The 22,120-nt window shown below is 41.7% G+C and overlaps 1 protein-coding gene across 1 annotated transcript; it reads right to left on the bottom strand.

Annotated features, from left to right (window-relative positions):
- Positions 1-2,838: 2,838 nt before the first annotated feature.
- On the bottom strand, positions 2,839-21,802 carry LOC146676584 (protein NLRC3-like). Its single transcript, XM_085401211.1, has 6 exons — positions 21,775-21,802; positions 21,365-21,444; positions 20,854-21,082; positions 18,152-19,919; positions 3,671-3,844; positions 2,839-2,995 (listed from the first exon to the last, which is right to left on the bottom strand). The coding sequence occupies exons 1-6, from the start codon at positions 21,800-21,802 to the stop codon at positions 2,983-2,985; spliced, it is 2,292 nt and encodes a 763-aa protein (XP_085257337.1). The 3' UTR covers positions 2,839-2,982.
- Between the last annotated feature and the right edge of the window lie 318 nt (positions 21,803-22,120).

The raw sequence follows: 22,120 nt of genomic DNA, 5'->3' as shown, positions 1-22,120 counted from the left end.
AAATCATCCATCTGAAAGACGTCATTAAAATGCAGCTCAGATAAAAGTTGAACCAGAGACGGTGATGTGCTGGGGGAAGCAGGTGGAGGCTGATAGCAGCCAACAACAGTCTGATTTCCAAACAGATCAATAGTTAAGGCCAAGATTTCAAATGGCTGAGGTGCAGATGGAGAGAACAAGACTTGAGCAGCAAGACAGAGCTTCACATAAACTTCCAGACCTCCGCCTTTTCTGGGACAGTCTGAGAGCTAAATGTTAAATCCATCAGTTGCTACGTTTTTATCCAGTAAAGATTTGGAAAGTCTCAGAAACAACAATGATACCAGCACCGCTTGAACAGCCCAGATTCCAATCATATCCATGTCAGGAAGCACACGACGTGATGCACGTGTAACCCAGACAGTTTTTAACATCTGCTGGTGTTTCACATTCAGCCAGAGGCCCAGGGTTAGGTTGGATACCAGACAATAATAAAAGCATCGTTATTAGACTCTAGAGCTCGTTTATAGCTGACACCACATGTAGAGTTTAAGTTCACACAGAGACGATGACATTTTTCTACAACCAGCAAACAATAAACAAGAAATGTAACAAGAGTTTCAGAAGAAGCTGTTTTACAGAGAAATGATTCCCTGAAGACAAAATTATTATTATCATCTTTATTTCTCCAGGTGAAAATTTAATTGAGATTAAAAATGTTGTTTTCAAGAGAGACCTGGCATCATGGCAGAAAGAGTCAGAAATACATCATAATTCAAACAAATACAAAATAGGAAAAACATCCTACATAAACTTCATAAAGTTTCATTAACAGACTTTGAACAATGGACTTCAAACTTCCCCCCAAAACAACAGAAACACATTTGAAGATAATGAATGACATTTATCCCTCTAAAGAAGGACTTAGACTACGATTTAATATGAATGAGAACATGTTCATAAATGGCTGCAACCAAAGATTTCATCAATCCCTGATTTAGAGACAACAGAACATTTGGTTTGATTTCACAAGATAAGAATGACGACTGAGTTGGAAGATTGTTTTATGTTTAGTCAAATCTTTCATACATAAAGTCGGATTACAAAATCATCCCCTAAGTTTGTTGTTTTATTCAAGGAATTGAAATTATAGAGAAAATCTGTGAAATGACTTAAAGAAAACAAACCACAAAAACTCTATGATGCTCTAAACCTCCTGGTTTAGGTCGGCAACCTTTCTGATGATGAGTGCATCTAACATTTCCTCAGAAGTCAATGTGCCATATGATTGCATTAGCAATAAATTACACACTATATAGAACCACTTCATAGGATTATATTTGTGCGCAGATGTTTGCAGCTATCAGCAAATATTTATCAGCTATTTTGAAACAAAGAAAGACTTTTTATCCATAACAGCAAATGAACTGTACAACAGAAAATACAAATGCTATTTATGGTCTCCTCACAACAATGATAAGAAAAATAAACTGGGCCAATATGTCATGTTTCTTAATACAGAGACACACATGTTAATGTGATCTCTGGTCTCCTCTGAGTGGGAGTTATTATAACTGACTGTAAAAAGTCAGCACAAGGAAAATAAACTGCACCTAAACTTGGTTTATATCTGACCCAGACAGACTGCAGGTCATAACTTCTTACCTGAAGTTCAGTTCACCTGACACTCGGACCGGCGGCCGCCTCGGGTCTCTGCTCCTCCTGCCTCCCCTTTCCCTCATCCACCTGCTGCCTCTGTGGAAGCTCCGCCATAGCCACCACCAAACAACTGACTTATTTTTACACATCGACCAGCATCCGGCCAATCCGCCATCTTTCATTGTTTATACCGTTACAAAAAAATAAAAAAACATCATCGGCCCATTAAAAACGAAAAATCACCATCAGTATGCCCGATGGCCAGTCCAGCTATGGTCGTGCCATCAGTTAACCCTTCACGTGGCAGCTGTGACACGCGTGCCCAGGGTTGCCGACCCCTGCTCTAAAGCATCTGATTTGGATTCCTGAGATCAAATATATTTTCCTTTGTGTTTGTTTTCTTCCCATTTGTGGCTTTAATGTAGTGTTACATCCTGTTTGTTTGCTTCCCTCTGTATACATGTCCAGATTCACTGTTATGTTTCTATTCTTACATTGCTGTGTGATCACTGTTCCCTCTGCTGACTGATGTGACCTTTTGTATCTCACACTGATACTTGTCATATTTGTATCTGCGCCTAAAAGATAAAAAGTTTTCCATGCTAAAACACAGCTCCACCTCCTGCAGTTCTCCCTCTGAACCACTAGATGTCTCTGTTATCTAAATGAAGACGTGCAGCACAGCAACCACAGCAGCGCTCAGATCACACGTGTCCTGTTATTATGTATAAAAGCATGAAACAGGTGAGACAGGTGGGATCAATATTAATGTTGTGGAAATATATGAAAAAGCAACAGAAGAGTGAAAACATTTCCTGTTTCTAGAAAGATCTTTCAGCTCATAGCTGCTCACAGACTGTATTTACAAGTGACAAACTGCAACTCTACAGTACATCTACAGTATATATCAAATATATTCTGTATTCAAATCTATTGAGTGATGTTTGAAAGTCTTTCCAGGTGAGTTTGATCCAGGAGGGTCTGAAGCCAGAGTCAGACAGAGACTGTGCAGAGACTGTAGAAGGACAGAGCAGCAGCAGAGCAGTCCAGATACACTGATGATCCTCTGTCAGATCCAGAGGGACACACAGGGATGATGCTGGACTCTACATTGTGTCTGACAGTGGAGCTGTTCTCAGAGCAGTTCACTCTGCAGCACTGACAGTCATCTGCACTTCTTCTCATTCCTCTGTCAGTCACTGCTGGATGAAGCTCTCCTCTCCACCTCCCAGTAACATGGCCCAGTCAGAGCATCTCTACACACAAGCTGCTGCTGCTTCAACCTCTCTGGATCATCAGGACACAGCTCCTCCTCTCTCAGCACACACACCGTCCTGTTTACCATCACCAGCTCCACCTGCAGAGAGAAGAAGGAAGAGCAGAGGAGATAAACGAGTGTTTCCAGAGACTCTTCATCAGCTGTCAGTCAGTGATGCAGCACATCCAGTATAAAGAGCAGCAGGGACTTCAGTGCTGGGACTGTACTAGGACTCATTGTTGCTTCACTTTTTCTAATCTTTGGATTTTTATTGAAGTTGATGAAAATGTTTTTCCCTCCTAGTTTGAGTTTGGACTTTCATTCATTAGAAGAACCTTGGTGTGTCCACTCTGAGCTCTGTAGGAACCCCAACAACAAGCCCAACAATCCAGATGGACGGTTCCAGCTGTTAACTGGAGGAATTCCATCCAAACATCTGCTCTCACTAAATTCTTCCTCACCTACAGACTGTGTTCTTCACTGCTTTAAACTTGGAAATGAATGCAGTCATTGGTCTGCGTGCTGCTTTGTTCAGAGAGCTGATTGGCTGTTGACAGCGTTTGATCAGAGCGTGTCAGCCGTTACCATGGTGACCATAAAGGTCAGAAACAGGAAGTGTTTGTGTCCAATCCTGAAGCCTGTCACCATTCTCCTCTCACAGCTTCACTGAGAAGCTGCAGCTTTACAGGAAACACTGGATCTTTGTTTCATACTGACTGTGTTTAGTACAATACTGCTGACAGCACCACCCACTCACTCCATCACTCTACTTACACCAGAGTCTCCAGTCTGTAGTCTGGACTCTGCTGAAGATCAGACAGCTGCTTCACATCTGGATCCCTCAGGTTGTTGTATCTCAGGTCCAGCTGTCTCAGATGGGAGGGGTTGGACTTCAGCGCTGCTGCCAGATAATCACAGCTGATCTTTGACAAACCACAGTCCCACAATCTGTATAAAGAATGAAAGATGTAAGTTTATTAGACAAAGTGTGAGCTTGAAATCATTCAGTGTTTCATCATCTGTTCAGAGCTGAAGAAGGTTCAGAATGTAGAAGTTTAGAAAATGGAAACTCCAAACAGCTGAAGCCAACAGGAAGCAGCTTCAAACAGGAAACTGTGCAGAGTTTCAGACTATATGTCCTGATGCAGCCAGTTGGATTTTGGAGATTTGAATCTCTGTTCTGTGACTAAGTCCTTGAATCATTTCTTCCAGTTGGTCCAACAAGACAGATTAAGTGTTGGACATGTGTTGTGGCTCCATTAGGGGAGCTTCTAAATGTGATGTGATGGCCCCTCTGGGTCTGTCAGGTCACAGCACTGAAGAGAGCTCAAACTGGGCACACAGTTGTTCCAGTCTGGACCAAAGACTCTATACTGGGACTGAGGGACTGCTTTGACTGCACCCACTGGGACTTTTTAAAGGCTCATGTTCTCACTTAGATCATCGATTTCTACTTACATTTCTTTCTGGGAAAAATGGGGATTACTTTGGAAACAGGAAGTATTTTCCCAATAAGCAGCCCTGGATTAGTAAATCACTCCAACATGTTCTCAGGCAGAAGAAGCTGTCTTGTTATGAGGGAGAGAAGAAAAAGATTGAGGCACAGAAACTTGTTGAAAGAGAGATAAAGCAGCTAAAATCAGGTGTAAAAGTAAAGCAGAGGATGAGCTGAATAAAGGACACTCAAGGCTGGCTTGGAAAGGAATGAAGTCCATGGTGGGGATGCAGAACAAGGAGCAAAGATGAATGTGATGCTGAATCAGCAGAAGACTTGGACTCATTTGATTCCAGCTTTGATATCATTGATTTCAATGAAGAGCTTTGTGATTGTAGCAAAGGGCTGGTAGCTCTGAGAGTCCCACTGATGAGGTGTTTGTGTGGAAATCTCTTAGTGGGACCAAAGAGAGAAAAAGCCCTGGTCCTGATGCTGTGGGAGGGAAATGATTGAAGTGTGCTGTGAGGAACTGACTGGGAGATTTTCACACATTTTCCAGTCCTCCTTGGAACAACAGGAAGTTCCCAGCATATGGAAACAAAGGTTAAGTGTCCTATGGCACTCAGTGATGATGGTGCTGTGGCCCCACCACCTCCACCTCTTTGTAAAGGAACTAACTGTAATCTGAAGCTTCAAATGGGACTAAGACTTCCTCCACTAGGTGGCAGTGTCTGATGAGAAAGTGTTAGTGGAGCTGGCCTGGAGTCAGAAACAGGAAGATGCAGGATTTGGGCTGAAATGGGGAAAAGTGGTTCGCACTAGTGCCTTAAAGCAAGAAGGTTGTAGGTTGAAGCTTGTTGGCCTTTCTGTGGAGGTTGGATGTTCTCCCACAGTCCAATGAAATGCTGCTTAGGTTCATTGGTGCTTCTAAATTGGCTGTAGGTGTGGATGTGAGAGAGTGCTTCTCTGTCTCTCTCTGTTGGCCCTGTGATGGACTGCTCACCTGTGCAGGTGGACCACGCCTCTTGCCCTATGACAGCTAGGGCACAGGCTGCAGCCCTGTGAGCCTAAGCTGAATAAACAGTTAGCAAAAATGATCCATAGATGGCCTGAAATCCCCCAGTTAGCAGTTTGGTAGATAGCTATGACATGCTAATCCCATCCAGCAGCTGTATTCTACCTGTAAGCTGATCCCTGCTGAGCCAAAGCACTTTTTCATATACAAATTACAACCTTTAATAGAAACCTATTGGTCAGCATCTTATTAGCCTGCTGTTAGCTTCATTCCACAGAAAACTGAGAGAAACTAACAGAGTTGATAAAGAATAAAGAGAAATGTGCTGATTTAAAGCCTTTGAAGTGCTTCAGATGATCTCTGTCCACTTCTGTCCACTCATTCATTCATGTAAGCTTTCTAATGCAGCTTTGATCTTCACAGTCTGCTTCATGAAACTCATTCTAACCCTGAATGTCAGAGTGTTCCTCCTTCTCTTTCCCATCATTCATGCTGGCAGTGGAGGAGATTTGGATGTTGGACTGTGTTTTGGATGATGTGTGTATGTTTGTGTTGGACTGCTGTCTGTAAAGCAAACGCACATTTTGCTTTGGATTTCAGTGTCAGACAGACTTTAAGGTGGAATGAAGAGTTGGAGAGTTTCACAGTGAATTATCCAGTGGAGGATTTTTCTTCTTCTTTGAAGGTTTGAAATGTGAACATTGTTCTGATGCAGTCAATGGACTAAACCAGAGAAGAAGAAAACAGACTTTACCATGAAGATCCTCAGTGTGGATCAGTATAATATCAGCCTGATGTCTGCAGTTTAGTGTCAGCACAACTTTCACATCATATTCATCTCAACACAACTAAAACATGCTGACTGACCTCAGAGTTTCAAGTCCACATCCTGGACTCTCCAGGAAACCACACAGATGCTTCACTCCTGGATCCTGCAGCTTGTTGTTGTAGCTCAGGTTCAGCTCTCTCAGATGGGAGGGGTTGGACTTCAGTGCTGCTGCCAGATAATCACAGCTGATCTCTGACAAACCACAGCCCCACAATCTGTATAAAGAATGAAAGATGTAAGTTTATTAGACAAAGTGTGAGCTTGAAATCATTCAGTGTTTCATCATCTGTTCAGAGCTGAAGAAGGTTCAGAATGTAGAAGTTTAGAAAATGGAAACTCCAAACAGCTGACAGAGTTCATACGCCTTTGTCAGGGTCAAATTCAAGCAAGACCATGTGAAAATTAAAACACATCATCCTAGGTGAACTTAAACACCTTTGTTCCCCTTTTGTTAAGACATAGAAAAGTACACCACACAAAAATACTGCAAAAGGAAACGGTCGCCTTATATACATAGTGTATAAACTCAAAATGCACATTTCACTTCAAATTAAGATTAAGGCTTTGAACAGATCACATAGTTCAGTTCAACATATAAGACTTTAAGAATGCACAAGCATCTACTTAAAATCTATTTAATTTATCATCCATGATATTATTTTGTACAATTCCAATGTATTTTGTTCATCTCCCTTAAATAAACAGGCAGTCTTAAAGTATGAAATATTCATATACAAACACATATAAATGTGTGTACTGTCTCAGTGGCTGATAGTACCCCACAGGCCTCAGTGTGAGCTTGAAGACATTTATAATGTTTAAGTAGTTTAATGTGCAGGTGCTGACGATAAACACATTTTGAATGAAAGCCGGGGAACTTTGGTAGCACAGAAACAAGTGGCTATTCTTTGTGACTATATGGATCACTCACAATACCATTATTTCACACAAAGGCACCAAATTAATACTCAAAAAAGCTGCAGCAATACACACAAATATAAACAGTACTTGGTGACAACTTTGCTTTTAGCCTTTAACCCTTTTTGACTACTTTTGATGTGGCCTCTATATTTTACCTTTAAAAACAGTTTATCTTGCCAATCTGTTATTTTCTCATTTTGACCAACTGTATCAGCACAATTTATCTAAATTCAGACAAAATTTAAAATACAAGTAGAAAGTGATATTTTGACTGTAAAAACCACACACATGTTTAACGAATCATCTTCATAACTTGAAATGCAAATAGAGATTGTACACTTTTAAAAATACGCACACGTTTTGCAAACAACAAAGTTATATGGTACTATTTACCAAAAAATGCAGCCAAGGCTCAGACGTTTTTCATATAATCATTTCAAACTATTTACAGAACAATCAGGTGTCAAACAATAGTTTGTGTCACTCTAACACATATGAGAACAGCACAGGGATAAACCTGCAGGTCTGACAGCAGGTGTGTCACTCAGCGTTTACACTGCAATCTGCCTTTGTTGGCTTTAAGGCAGCAACTGTGACGATCACTAGTAGAACTGACACACAAAACAAAACAACAGCTACACACTAAATACACAAGACAACAAACTAACTTGAGACCAAACACGGTAAACGTCACAAATCTCTCACGTATCAAAACTCTCTCTCTCTTTCGCTCACTCGCTCTCTCTTGCCGGTCACTCCTAAAACTTCCCCCTTTTGCTAAACAACCAAATGTCATGTTTCCATATCATTTTTGATTGGTCGACATGGTACATTTTCCCACCTATAGGGCTTTGGAGCGTGATGTCACGGGAGATGGGCCATGCCCCCTTCCGCCATGACAGTAGGCCAGCCAAAGGATACCATTTCAGCTATGGATCGTACGTGTTGTGTTGTCGGTTGCAACGTTAGATCACACGATCGTGAAGGCAAGAAGCTGGATAACGGGCTCTCTTTTCATCGTTTTCCATCCTGGAGGCAATGTGAGGGATCCCATGTATCCGATATTACTAAACAAAGACGTCAGGCTTGGATTGCAGCGGTGAGACGAGCGGATATCGAGTTCTCTGCAATCCCCAGCTTTTTGTTGGTTTGCTCACGGCATTTTCTTTCCGGTGAGTTCTAAATTAATTCATATCACTCTTGAAAGGCTTTTAGTGTGATTTTCAACGTGCTGCAGTCATAGATAATGAGATAAAACATGCTAATGTGTGATGCTGCAGAACCACATCATGTCGACTGAGTAGCTTATGATTTGGCATTATTGCAGGCAAACCAGCATATGAAATGGATGTAACAAATCCAGACTGGGCACCAACACTGCACATGGGGCATGACGACATACCTGTATCAGACTCGGACCGGCACTCAAGGCGTACGCAACGGAAGCGAAAAAGAGCACCCATCGGAGGTAAACAACCCCCCCCCTCTAAAAACATACTAAATTGCTATCACTGTACACTAATCCGCACATAACTTCCAGATGAATCACACACCTGTCATTGGAATATTGGTGTACATTTACCTTATGTCTAATTTTATCTTACAGGCTTTCGTTATGCAGCTGCAGAGTCTGAAGGTGTGCCCCGTGCAGAAGTGATTGATGAAGATCTGACAGAAGACCAACAGCAAAATCACAATGTCATGGAGGCAGTGGACAGCAGTTGTGTTGGACAAGTGGAGGTTGAGGTACCAGCTGCAAATGTGGATATACTGAAGAAATGTAAACCTTTTAAAATGATGACAGATTACAAACTCTCAGCTGTGTCTGTAATCAAACCTCTGTAACTTTGCTTCACTTCAGCAGCATCAGCTCATGTTCGCATGTTGATTCATGGTTTGCTTCAGTTTTTGATGGACTGCAGAATATTTTGAAGGTTATCTGCTATAAAAAGCCAGAACAGGAAAATCTGCTTCATGTGTTTCTGTTTGATCCTCAGTGACTTTGACACAAAGGCCTCTGCTGTGATGATCACACCTCTGATCAAGTCTCACAGTGTCAGCTTTGTTTTTATACATATGGATATGTGCTGATAAATGATCAGAGTTATAATATTTCCCACTGCCTGCTGTGTGCCGTGACCTTTGACCTGCTAAAGACAGTCAGCTGTGGATTATTCATTGTTGTGTCTGATACTTAGAACTGTGAGGAAGAACACTACACAGTTAATCAGGGTCCCCTCTCTCTGAATCAGGAAAGGTGGGCAGGCCGCGTGTGGGCCGCGGGCCATACGTTGAGTCTCACTGTTTGAAATGTGAACATTGTTCTGCTGCAGTCAATGGACTAAACCAGAGAAGAAGAAAATAGACTTTACCATGAAGATCCTCAGTGTGGATCAGTATAATATCAGCCTGATGTCTGCAGTTTAGTGTCAGCACAACTTTCACATCATATTCATCTCAGCACAACTAAAACATGCTGACTGACCTCAGAGTTTCAAGTCCACATCCTGGACTCTCCAGGAAACCACACAGATGCTTCACTCCTGAATCCTGCAGCTTGTTGTTCCAGCTCAGGTCCAGCTGTCTCAGATGGGAGGGGTTGGACTTCAGTGCTGCTGCCAGATAATCACAGCTGATCTCTGACAAACCACAGCCCCTCAATCTGTATAAAGAATGAAAGATGTAAGTTTATTAGACAAAGTGTGAGCTTGAAATCATTCAGTGTTTCATCATCTGTTCAGAGCTGAAGAAGGTTCAGAATGTAGAAGTTTAGAAAATGGAAACTCCAAACAGCTGAAGCCAACAGGAAGCAGCTTCAAACAAACACAACAAGAGAAAAAACTCTGAATGTTTCACATTAAAGTCGTACATTTATCATAAAAACAGGACAAAGACTTGAAAAAGTCATGTTTTTCCTTCCAGGAACCACAAGGCTTCACTTTTAAAGGTGAAGTGTGAAAGAAATGGACATATTTGAAGTCCAACACCTTTTTCCAGTCACATTATTAAAGCAGACAAACTACAAGCTCATTTTCATTCCAACAAGTCATCTTCTGACCTGGACTAACAACACTGGTCTCTATGTGCAGCTGGCTGTGAGACCAGTGCTCAGGGAGCGTCTACAAAGTGCAACACTGAAAGAACATCACACACTAGCTGTGTCCCAAAACGTCGGCTGCATCCTTCGGAGGACCCGGTATTCGCGGTCTACGTGGGCCGGGTCCTTCAAAGATCGAAAAGGCTGGAAGTGCGAGGCTGTGAAATGGGACGGTCTAGCCTTCAGATTTGCGTCACCGCTGTCTTTGTGGAGTTTAATAAACTCGGCCGTCTGCTCCTTGCTATCTAAAATATAACAGGACACTGGCGTAAATTCTCGACCGTCTCACACTTCTGTTTAATCAGTTTCCTGTTTAACGTTTATTCAGCTGTGTGAAAATCCCGGAGGAACTTTGATCTCAGCCAAACCGATTTACTCCGGAACAAATAAAACACAGAAAAAAGGCAAACAATTACATTTTTAAGTTATCCGAGTGACTTATATATCATGTTTAACCTGAGTAGCGAAAGAGCGGGGTCTGAAAACGATGAAGCCGGGCGTCCGCTGCTCTCGCCGGCTGGAGTGACCATTGAACCCCCCGGCTTGCTAGCGAGCGGGTGGGTAACAGACGTCTCCGAAAACGTCTGCACACTTTTGCAAATATGCGATGTCTTGATAAACCAAGCAGATATTTGAAGTTTACACAGCTACTTTCTCGCCTGAAAATATGTTAAAAGTTTATTTTGTGACCCAGAAAGATTAATAAGAGTAATTTGAAAACTTAGTAGCTGCCGCCATTGTTGGCAGCTGAAATTTGGCTGGGCCGCGCTATGAATTCTGGGATATGGTGGGCCACGAAGGACACACCCGACGAATCCTTCAAATTCGGGGAAATGAAGGACGCATTTGTCGGGCACATTTGAAGGAGTCGACAAATACGGACAGCCTTCATCGCCTGGCTGTGACGTAATCGGCCTTCAAATGCAGCCTCTGGAGGATGCAGCCGACGTTTTGGGACACAGCTACTAATTTGCTTCCATCATCCAACCTGAAGAGGAAACAGAGACGCCTCCCCTTCAAAGTAAAAGCTGCTCCTTTTGGACACAGTATCAAAGAAAGTCTACAGTATAACATAGAAAAGACAGAACAAAGTTTTGGTTGTTTTTAAATTGTGCAGAAATGAAACTACACTAAGCTCAATTATGTGACAGACATTTCATCCCATGTCAGTTTGGCCTCATCCTGGGCCGGATTATCCAGCACACACTCTGACCACAGGTCCATGTTGAGCAGGATGAGCTGCTGGCTAATCTGGAGGCTGTAGCAGCAGCTCACAGTCACAGTGGATTTCCACTCATGAAAAAGCTCTGGCTGCTTCATTTCTCATCTCATATCAGAGACTTTAAAGCTTCACTGAAGCTGTACTGTGATGCTTCCATATCCCAGTGAGGCCTCCATAATGATTTCAGCTGTTCTGTACACACACTGTGTGCCCTGTATGGCTCAAAGTCTCTGCAGCCTGTTTTTATCTGCTATCATCAGATCTTCATCATCCTCATTCACATCCCTCACACACTCTACAGCCTCATCAGCACTGACTTCATCTTCACTGACTGATGGAGCACAACATGAACCTGTGGAGGCTGAAACACTGTCCTGTCAAACATCTCCCCGTCACCACTCCACTTCTGTCAGCCTTTAAATGAACCCTGCTCAAGTCTGTCACTTCTGTTTGGAGCCAAACGAGGTTAAAGATTACGCCACTACATTCTTGTCTAGAAAATATTAAAGTGTATTTGGTGACACACAAAAAAGGGTAAAAGTATAGTTTGGGTCCACACATGTCCAAACCCTGGTGTGTAGGCCTACTTAGTATTGAGAAAAGCCCACTAAAAGAACGCCCACCAGACCAAAGCAATGGTTTTGAATTGATCAGCATTAACCCCGCCCCCTGACTTTGATGGGTGAAGCTGACAAATAAAATGTATTTATGAACAGCGATGCAGGGCCAGGAGTAGCAACGTGAATTAAATAAATACATCATTAAATAATTCATTAAATGTGTCAGTAAAATAATTAAAATAGAAAACAAACCAACAAAATATGTAATTAACTAATTTGAATTGTACATAAATACTTAATGAATTATTTTAAATGAAATTGACCGATAATTCATTGTGATTTTGTTTTGTGTTTTGATGAGCTAATAATCAGCTCTCTTTTTCTCATTGTTGTTCTAAGCCGCTTATCCAAAGGTAAGGCACTACCTGTTGAATTATTTCCAAAGTGTGCCAAATTGGACATTACAAATTAAAGTCTACTCACTGAAATTACTGGGGAATGTCTGCTTTGATTTTGATGAGAATCTCATGACAGTACTGAGGATTTAATGCAGTTGGACTGCTAAAAATGATTGAATGCGGTTGGACCGCTAAAGGATTTAATACGGTTGGACCGTGGAAAGCAGTTGGACTGCTGAGTGATTTTAGTATATTAGGGAATTTGGTTATTGTTTGGGGTGGAGCCCGTATTGGTTATAAGGTTGGACCTGCTTCAGTCTTACACTTTTTTGGCTGTTTTACTGTTGTTCCAAAGTATTATAAATTATTCAAGAACGTCAGTTGGACTGATAGGAAGCGCAGTGCTCAGAGGTAACGCTTGCCAATGCCAAGGACGCTTAGGCATTGTCCTCGAAGAGGGATAGTCAGTTGGTCACTGTGGAGCTTGGGGCACTCCAGAATAACTAGGAGTTAGAGTCTCCTTACCGTTTGGAACGGTAGTCTGCGCTTTTTTGGCCAGCAGAAGTTGGACTTCGGGCGTGTAACTTTAACTTAAAACTTCGGGGTAAGCCTTGGCTGTGAAATGCCAAAAATAGAGCTTCAGGCAAAGTTTGGGTTGGTTGACGCTTTTAAATTGAGTTAGGGATTTTAGAGATGAGGCCAGAAACTGTTGGACAGATACTGGTTAATTGATCACAAAAAAGTTGGACTTTATCGGTTGGACCGTTAACTTAAATTTGTCGAAATTGTTTAGGCGCTAAAGCTGACAGATGTGACAGTGGTTGTAAATATAAGACGTCTTTGTAATATAAAATAAGAGATCTCTGTGTGAAAGGAGTCTGAGGCAGTGCTGGAGCTATTTTTAGACTGTGTGTGTGTGAGTGTGAAAATGCAAATTAGTCAGCAGTGAACTGTTTAAACCACAGTTGGTTTTACAAATACTGCTGCAAACATTGTTGAGTGTGTGTTTAAGACGCCATTTATGTTCATTAGAGGGCTATAAATAAAGTTTTGAGTTGCCGTAGTGAATGTATAGTAATTGACTGAGTTTTGATATATAAATATAGTGAGTGCACTGTATATATTTAAGACTAACATATTACTTTTAGGAGTAACCTCTCATCAGCAATAAATGCTGGTGTGTTTTATTTTTTCTATTCTATGTGTGTGCTGTGAGAATTAATAGAGGTTTCAATTGTTTTCTTTGACTTGCTCTTTCTGATTATGAAAGGCATGTCTGAAATACTCTTAGGAAAGCGTGTTGTGAGTATATTCCTCAACTCTTGTCACAGTTTAAGTGTGTGAATGCTGTGAGTAGCAGGTTTTGAGTGATTGGGTGTGATTTGTACAAAATAATAAATAATAATAACACTATGAAAGTTGATAGTAGAGTGAGTGCAGAAGTGGAAGTGTGAGAGAAAAGGCGGTGTGTGTGTGAGACGATCTGACAAACGCAAAGAATTTAGTATATTTAGAAGTGTGTGCGTGAAATAAGGGTGAATTGTTTTAGATCAAGACTTAGTAAAACAAGAGTTTTATTAGCCTGTAAAAAAAACAAAACAGGAGAGATAGAAACAGAAAATATGGTTCTGAGCAGCTGCAAGGTTGACAGGAAATGGTGTGTGTGACAGGAACTTTGCATGCCCATAAAAGGAACTGACTGTGACAAGTGAGCACACAGAGAGAGAAACATACGAGTTAAACTCCAGGCAGATGAAGCAAATGGAGGTTTTAAGAAAATAAATGAAAAGGATATTAATTGTATGCTTTAGTGTGTCAATACAGGTGGACTTCTTTCAACCTAGAATCTTGAGTACAAAACCATTGATTAACAGAATTGGGAGGAAAACAGGCCAGATTTTGGCTTAAAATTTTACAGCTTGACCTCCCACTTGTCCCGATCCTGAGAAGAAGCTCATAGGACAGTTAATCTCCTGATGAAGACCGACAGAACATCGTGGACTTCAAGAATTAACAGCAGGCAAAAGACAGTGCAACTGAAACTACACTGACGATACCAGCAGCAGCATGGAAGAAAAGCACGTGATGGAAAATGCACGGTGAACTGCAGGCTGGTAAGAACAGTGTGACATAACTGTTTAAAGACACTGAATGGGATATTTTGCCAGGCTGGGATTTAATCTAAAAGGAAAATACTGAAAAGAGCAACGGAGAAGAAACAGAGAAGAAACAGACTGTGTTTGCTGGGGATCACAAGACAACAAAGGACACTAAGAGAAGGGCACAGGGGCCAGTGGGAAGGTGAAGCCCAGACGAGTTCGACTGCGAGAATAGAGGGTACAATTGGGTTGAAATTGAAGCCGGAACTCAGGATGGTTTAGGGATGTCCACGTCACAAACAAAGAGGTAAACAAAAAGAAGGTAAAATAAAGAGAGAAAATAACTGACAATTACATTAATGAATAGAAGACACACATACAGATATTACATAGATTTATTTTTAGGATAAAGGGGAGAGCTTATACGTAGAAATGACTTTTTATACATATTGCATTTTGTGCCTTTAAGGGAGTTGTGGCTCAATTCGTCTCTTGAGGGTCACGAGCCTTTGGCTAGCGCTATGATTAGCCAATCTACTGTGAGGATGATATGAGTTATTGAAGGATTGCACACGCTTACAGACACAGAGTCCATAAACACACATGACAGTATTGATTCCAGGCAAAAGGCCTCAAATTAATTTAGCGTTTAACTGAACTTGAGCTGGCCCTGTAACAAGTGACAGAAAAGAGGAACTGAATAGGAGTTTCTTGCTTTAGAGAAGGACCAAAGGAAGGAAAGCATATATTTTGGTTAAGTCTGATAAACTAGAATGAGAAGGTATTGTTACATCAAAGGAGCAAGATGAAATAAAAAGGCTGTACCAAAAACAGGCTATAACATAGGAAATGTGAGTTTTAAAATGAAGTTAGTGTTAACCAGAGATGGGCAGTAACGCGTCACTTGTAACGCGTTACTGTAATCTGATTACTTTTTTCAAGTAACAAGTAAAGTAAGGGATTACTATTGCAAAATTGGTAATTAGATTACCGTTACTTTCCCGTAGGAACGCTGCGTTACTGCGTTACTAAAACCGAGATTTTTTTGCGAGAATGTCTCATGACAGTGACGTAAGCGAGTGCGCCGTTAGTGACAACAGCTGTGTGCAGATCAACAATGGATCATAAATCGATTGTGGGAGAGAGTATGAGCGTGCAGCGTTTAAAGCGTGGAAGTACTGACCTTATTTTGAGTTTGATTCCATAAAAAGTGACAGAAACATTAGTGTCCGTTGTGCGTGGGAAGAAAACCTTTTACAGCGAAAAAAAACCCCTAAACTTCCAAGCAAGCACCGAGTGCGCAACGACGTAATGGGAAATTCACAGAGAAACTCGCGGATTCTTCAACTGACCGCGGCACACCTGCACCAGGGTAAACCTCCGCCTACCCCCAGTCCTGCTTTACAGGTCAAAATAGAGCAACAGGACCGCTGAGTCTTTGAGTTTATTTATTTTCTGCTGTGTTTTACTTGCATCTATTAGAAAGACTGAGTGTAAACACAAAAAATATTTCATTTTATGTGCTGGAATGTGCAGAAAATAGGTTTCAATGTTAAACTAATTTATTCAAGTCAGAGAATGTTGCATATAATTAAATTTTTGCTTGATGCATAAAATTAAAAGATTAAAACTGATAAAACAAGTTTAAAAAAAGAGACTTTTCCATTTGATTACATTTTGTATGATGGATTATGCAGAAAAAGTAGAATTGGGCTGAAAGATCTATCGCTTTATCACCTATTCAGGTTGTAAATCGTGTTTTTAAAAAGTAACTAAGTAACTAAGTAATTAATTACTTTTGAAAATAAGTAATCAGTAAAGTAACGGGATTACTTTTTTGGGGAAGTAATCAGTAAAGTAACGGGATTACTTTTTTGGGGAAGTAATCAGTAATTTGTTACTGATTACTTTTTTCAAGTAACTTGACCAACTCTGGTGTTAACACACAGGAGTTGTTTCAAGGCAGCGTTTAGCTATGATAAAATGTATGCAGGAGTAATTGCTTATATGTTTAAACTTAATTGATTAAAGTGGTTGTTTTTTTTGGATCTTTTAGTAGAATAGGCGCTTATAATGATTTTCTTGTGAAAGGAGATTCTAGGTCAGAGTGGAGGCCTTGCAGCAGCGAGACTTCTGTGTACAGGATGTTGATGATTAGATAAGGCAAGCGACAGGAAACGCATGCAGGGAAGTGAAAGCAGCGTTTTAAGAGTTTTAAAATGATGAGTAACGTTGAAGAATATATATAAATACAAGTCAATAAGTCAAGAAGATAATTAGGATCAGGCTTTTGATTAAAGAGTCCCAAAGATGATAAGTTAGGGAGGTGCAGGAAAAGGTGTTTTGTTTGCTTTACAGAAGATCTCGGCGACCACAGGGGGGTGAGGATCCTGGAGGCCCGAGGCATGATGGACCACAAGAGAGGGACGCAGAAAAAACCTAATCTTACGCATGGAGTGTTCTCGAGGGGGAGCTGGTGTTTATTACTGGGCCACTTAGATGACATGAGGTTGTCTGATTTGCTGAGCCAGAGGACGGCTAGAGAGGGTCAGAGCGGGAGTGGTGACCCCGATGTCCATGATGCCATGGATGGACATGGAAGCAGCTGAGTGGGCCGAGGAGTGACCCAACACAATGTATTGTGACCTCTGGTGTTCCAGAGGTCGAGAGAGGGAGTATTGAGATTGGAGAGATATTTTGCTGCTATTGTTAATAATCATCATCATTACCATTGCATTAATAATATAATCTACAAAATTGATATTGCATTCAGATGTTTAAACAGTGTGTGTCTTTCAGAAAGACTAAGTTGCAGGCTGACAGGAAGTTGCAGGTTTGAAGAGTGTGCCTTTTGCAGAACTGAAACCGAAAGCAGAGTCTAAGTGCAGGTTATTTTGAGGAGCCTTTAAGGACGAGGCACACACTTAGTTAAAGAGAATCATTTATAGGTGGAAGTTTACTCATGTTTTGCTCGGGGTTGCAAAAGAGCAGTTTGTCGCAGAACTGCTGCTGATGTGTCACGATGATAAGCGAGCATCCGGCAGTGACAGGAAGTACCTGCCATGAAGATAGGAGATAATGTTCTTTTAAACTGTGTTAAAAGTCATTGTGGTTTTGATTTGACGTGTGCATATATTCTGTTTGTGACGTATGAGGGGGCGTCATTAAATTCAAGCCCTGATGGTATAAAATATCTGTTTATGCTTTGATTAAGTCGGAGATCAGCCCGGTCTGCGAACGGAGCTGGTCTTCCCACGCGTGTATTTCATTAAAATCAATTGTTTGACCAAGTTCTGGACCATGGTTGTTTGTACTCTCCTTCCCCAATATTTGAACCTTAACATTAGTTTACTCAAAATAAATTTAAGACATCAATATTAAAGGTTAAATTATGATAATGAATACATGCAACTATAACTGATGACATAAGAATTTGGATTTTTAAGCTAAAGCGAAGGTGCTGACTCACTTGGCATGTTACTCTCAAATCCTCCCTAATAACAATAACATAATTACACTTTAGCCACAAGAGGGCAGCAGCATTAATACAAGTCACATGTATATAAAGGTACAGTGATTATATTACAGTGATTTTGACAAAAACAAAACAGAAGTTCATGGCAGTGTGTTTTTCCATAACATACCAACCAAATTAAATAATAAAAACTTCATAACTTACAGAGCTTTTTTAGAGACTTTGACCACTGGCAGCAGCCTCAGAAGAGCCTCCTCTGAAGCAAAGTATTTCTTCAGGTCAAACACGTCCAGATCTTTTTCTGATGACAGTAAGATGAAGACCAGAGCTGACCACTGAGCAGGAGACAGTTTATCTGTGGAGAGACGTCCTGAACTCAGGGACTGTTGGATCTCCTCCAGTAGAGAACGATCATTCAGTTCATTCAGACAGTGAAACAGATTGATGCTTTTCTCTGCAGACAGATTCTCACTGAGCTTCTTCTTGATGTACTGAACTGCTTCTTGATTGCTCTTTGAGCTACTTCCTGTTTGTGTCATGAGGCCTTGCAAACGAGTTTGATTAGTCTTCAGACCCAAGAGAAAACGAAGGAACAAGTCCAGGTGTCCATTGGGGCTCTGTAAGGCCTTGTCCACAGCACACTGGTAGAAGTATTTCTCTGTCTGAGAGCTTGTTTGTTGTTTTTCCAGCTGATTGAGTCCAGAGTTGATGAAGGTCAGGTGGACATGAAGAGCAGCCAGAAACTCCTGAACACTGAGATGAACAAAGCAGAACACCTTGTTCTGGTACAGTTGTTTCTCCTCTTTAAAGATCTGTGTGAACACTCCTGAGTACACTGAGGCTGCTCTGATATCGATGCCACACTCTGTCAGGTCTGGTTCATAGAAGATCAGGTTTCCTTTCTGCAGCTGATCAAAAGCCAGTTTTCCCAGTGACTCAATCATCTTCCTGCTCTCTGGACTCCAGTGTGGATCTGTCTCAGCTCCTCCATCATATTTGATCCTCTTGACTTTGGCCTGAACCACCAGGAAGTGGATGTACATCTCAGTCAGGGTGTTGGGCAGCTCTCCTCCCTCTCTGGTTTCCAGCACATCCTCCAGAACTGTAGCAGTGATCCAGCAGAAGACTGGGATGTGACACATGATGTGGAGGCTTCGAGCTTTCTTGATGTGGGAGATGATCCTGCTGGCCTGCTTCTTATCTCTGAATCTCTTCCTGAAGTACTCCTCCTTCTGTGGGTCAGTGAACCCTCTGACCTCTGTCACCATGTCGACACACTGAGGAGGGATCTGATTGGCTGCTGCAGGTCGTGTTGTTATCCAAAGGCGAGCAGAAGGGAGCAGGTTCCCTCTGATGAGGTTTGTCAGCAGCTCATCCAATGAGGTGGACTTTCTTGTTTCAGTCAGGATTTTAGTTTTGTTGAAGTCCAAATTAAGTCGACACTCATCCAGACCATCAAGTATGAACACAACCTGGAAGTCTTCAAGCCTGCAGATTCCTGATTCGTTAGTTTGATTAAAGAAGTGATGAACAAGCTCCACCAAGCTGAACTTTTCCTCTTTCAGCACATTCAGCTCTCTGAAAGTGAATGGAAATATGAACTGGATGTCCTGGTTGGCTTTGTCTTCAGCCCAGTCCAGGCTGTATTTCTGTGTTAAGACTGTTTTCCCAATGCCAGCCACTCCCTTTGTCAGCACTGTTCTGATTGGTTCGTCTCTTCCTGGTGAGGCTTTAAAGATGTCTTCTTGTCTGATTGTTGTTTCTGGTCTGTCTGGTTTCCTGGATGCTGTTTCGATCTGTCTGACCTCATGTTCATCATTGACCTCTGCAGTCCCTCCCTCTGTGATGTAGAGCTCTGTGTAGATCTGATTCAGGAGGGTTGGGCTTCCTCCTTTAGCGATGCCCTCAAACACACACTGGAACTTCTTCTTCAGTTGGGCTTTAAGTTCACGTTTACAGAGTGGAGCAAATTCTGAAAGTAAGAAATTCAGAAAATAATATTATGTAATAAATATGTCTGTGAAGGTTCTCAGTTATCCAGGTCATCGTAGTCAAAGGAGCTTGCAAAGAAAAGCGTCTGGACTTCTTTAAGTTGCTTGAAGACGTTTCACCTCTCATCCGAGAAGCTTCTTCAGTTCTAAGGTCAAATGGTGGAGAGTCCCAGATTTAAACCTAGTGGGAGTAACCCCCCACAGAGGGACAAAAGGACCCCCTGATGATCCTCTAATCGCCTGAGCCAAGGTGTGAAACTGGGTGTGGGTCCCAATCAGCCAGAGTTTCGGGTGAGTTCATTATGAAACCTGGCCCCACCTTATCATGCGAATTCCTGAGGTCAGATGGCCCAGGATGTGAGTGGGCGTTAAGGCGTCTGGGAAGGGATCTCAAAACTGGATTATAGATGGCAGAGAGTTGGTGTTGTAAACCACCGCCTCTGTTCAAAGATGGTCGCTCACAGTGGACATAGATGGCTTCTTTCACTCCTCTTTCAAACCATCTGTCCTCTCTGTCCCAAATATTTTGGACATGATAAGGTGGGGCCAGGTTTCACAATGAACTCACCCGAAACTCTGGCTGATTGGGACCCACACCCAGTTTCACACCTTGGCTCAGGCGATTAGAGGATCATCAGGGGGTCCTTTTATCCCTCTGTGGGGGGATACTCCCACTAGGTTTATATCTGGGACTCTCCACCATTTGACCTTAGAACTGAAGAAGCTTCTCGGATGAGAGGTGAAACGTCTTCAAGTAGACCTCTAAAGAAGTCCAGACGCTTTTCTTTGCAAGCTCCTTTGACTATATAATAAATATCATAGCCTTTCAGTACCCTGAAAGGATGAATGTCTATTGGTCCATTTCTTGAGCTATTAGGAAAGATCAATATTCAGTCTTTAGAGAAATTCTCTTACTGCTCTGCAGATGGTCAGCCATCTCATGCTGCTTAAGTCTCCTCAAGAAGTGGAGTGTGATCTTCAGAAATGCTTCTCTGCAGCTCTTTCTTTCATCTTCATCCTCACCTTCAAACATCTCCTCATCCTCCTTCTGGCTTTTTATGGTTTCTGGGTGATCTGGACACAGAACCTTCTTGATTTTCTCCAGCTCATTCTTCACAAATGTTGTGATGTGTTTCTCCAGCCGCTGGAAAAGAAGACTATATGAATTACCCAGTGGTAAATGGACTGGTTCTTATATAGCTCTCTTTGATACTCTGTGCACACAAAGCATTTTATACAACATGCCTCATTCAACCAAGCACATTGTTCTATGCTTAAATACTTTCTTTCACACTCTGATGGATGTATCAGAGGGCAGCTTGGGTTTAGTACGTTACCCAGTACATTTGCCAGCCAGGGTTTGATTCACAAACCTAACTAGTAGCTGACCTGCTCCCCTCCTGAGCTACAGTCACCCCAATCTGACTGAAATCATGGAGCCCAAACTCTGATGTATGTTGGACACACTGACAATCCTCTGGTCCACAAAGTGCAGCATAGAGGTGACTGAAAAGAACAAATGTAAACGTAGTACTACAAACCATAACCACAGAGTCCAGGTGTGTTTGATGTTGCTGTGCAGACTGACCAGTGGAAACCTCTGCTCTCTGCTGGTCCACTCTGTGGAGGAGTAATGTATAATTAGCTCATGTTATGTCTGTCCACACACAGACACAAGCTAAAGGTCCATGAAGTGATGTTTGGATGGGTTCAGTCAATCAGATGACTGTCATGGTGAAGCTTTGCTAGTCCTGCTGATCCCACTGAGAATGAACAACTCAGTTTCCAGATGTCTGTAGTTTTCTGCTCAGTTTCTTTGGTCCCAACAGCTCTTACCATCTCCTGCATAAAGCTTTCCCTCCATGCTCAGATGCCCTGGAACAAGGTGCTCTCTTTATATCAGTGACTGGTTTAAAGGGACAACTTGCAGTGCTCGCCAACCTTTGTGTCAGCAAAAGTAGTTCTAATGTTTCTTACATTTATTACATTTTTACATTTTTGCACACACAAATCAATGAACGCAAAAACATAAACTTTTCAGACATTTTGTTTTACAATGTTACAAAACTCAGTTCACAACTACACAGTCTGATTTACAAGTACAAAATATTTATGACCACAGTTTGAGCCGATGTATGTCCCGAGTCTGTGGACTCAGTGGTTTTGTTTTGATTGTTATTGT

The sequence above is a fragment of the Rhamphochromis longiceps genome, linkage group LG3, assembly GCF_057381845.1.
Source record: "Rhamphochromis longiceps isolate RC_006_pf linkage group LG3, R_longiceps_female_GT1.1, whole genome shotgun sequence".
Classification (NCBI taxonomy): Eukaryota; Metazoa; Chordata; class Actinopteri; order Cichliformes; family Cichlidae; genus Rhamphochromis; species Rhamphochromis longiceps.
Note: the sequence above shows the minus strand (reverse complement) of the source record. Positions and strands in the feature narration are given on the sequence as shown.

Bases quoted from the DNA above. Each gene is read 5' to 3' on its own strand.
- LOC146676584 (XM_085401211.1), bottom strand. From the start codon at position 21,802: ATGGAGGGAAAGCTTTATGCAGGAGATG. The intron at 21,083-21,364 runs GTCAGATTGGGG...CTTCTTTTCCAG, and splicing joins GTTTGGGCTCCATGATTTCA to CGGCTGGAGAAACACATCAC. The intron at 19,920-20,853 runs GTAAGAGAATTT...TCTTACTTTCAG, and splicing joins GGCTGACCATCTGCAGAGCA to AATTTGCTCCACTCTGTAAA.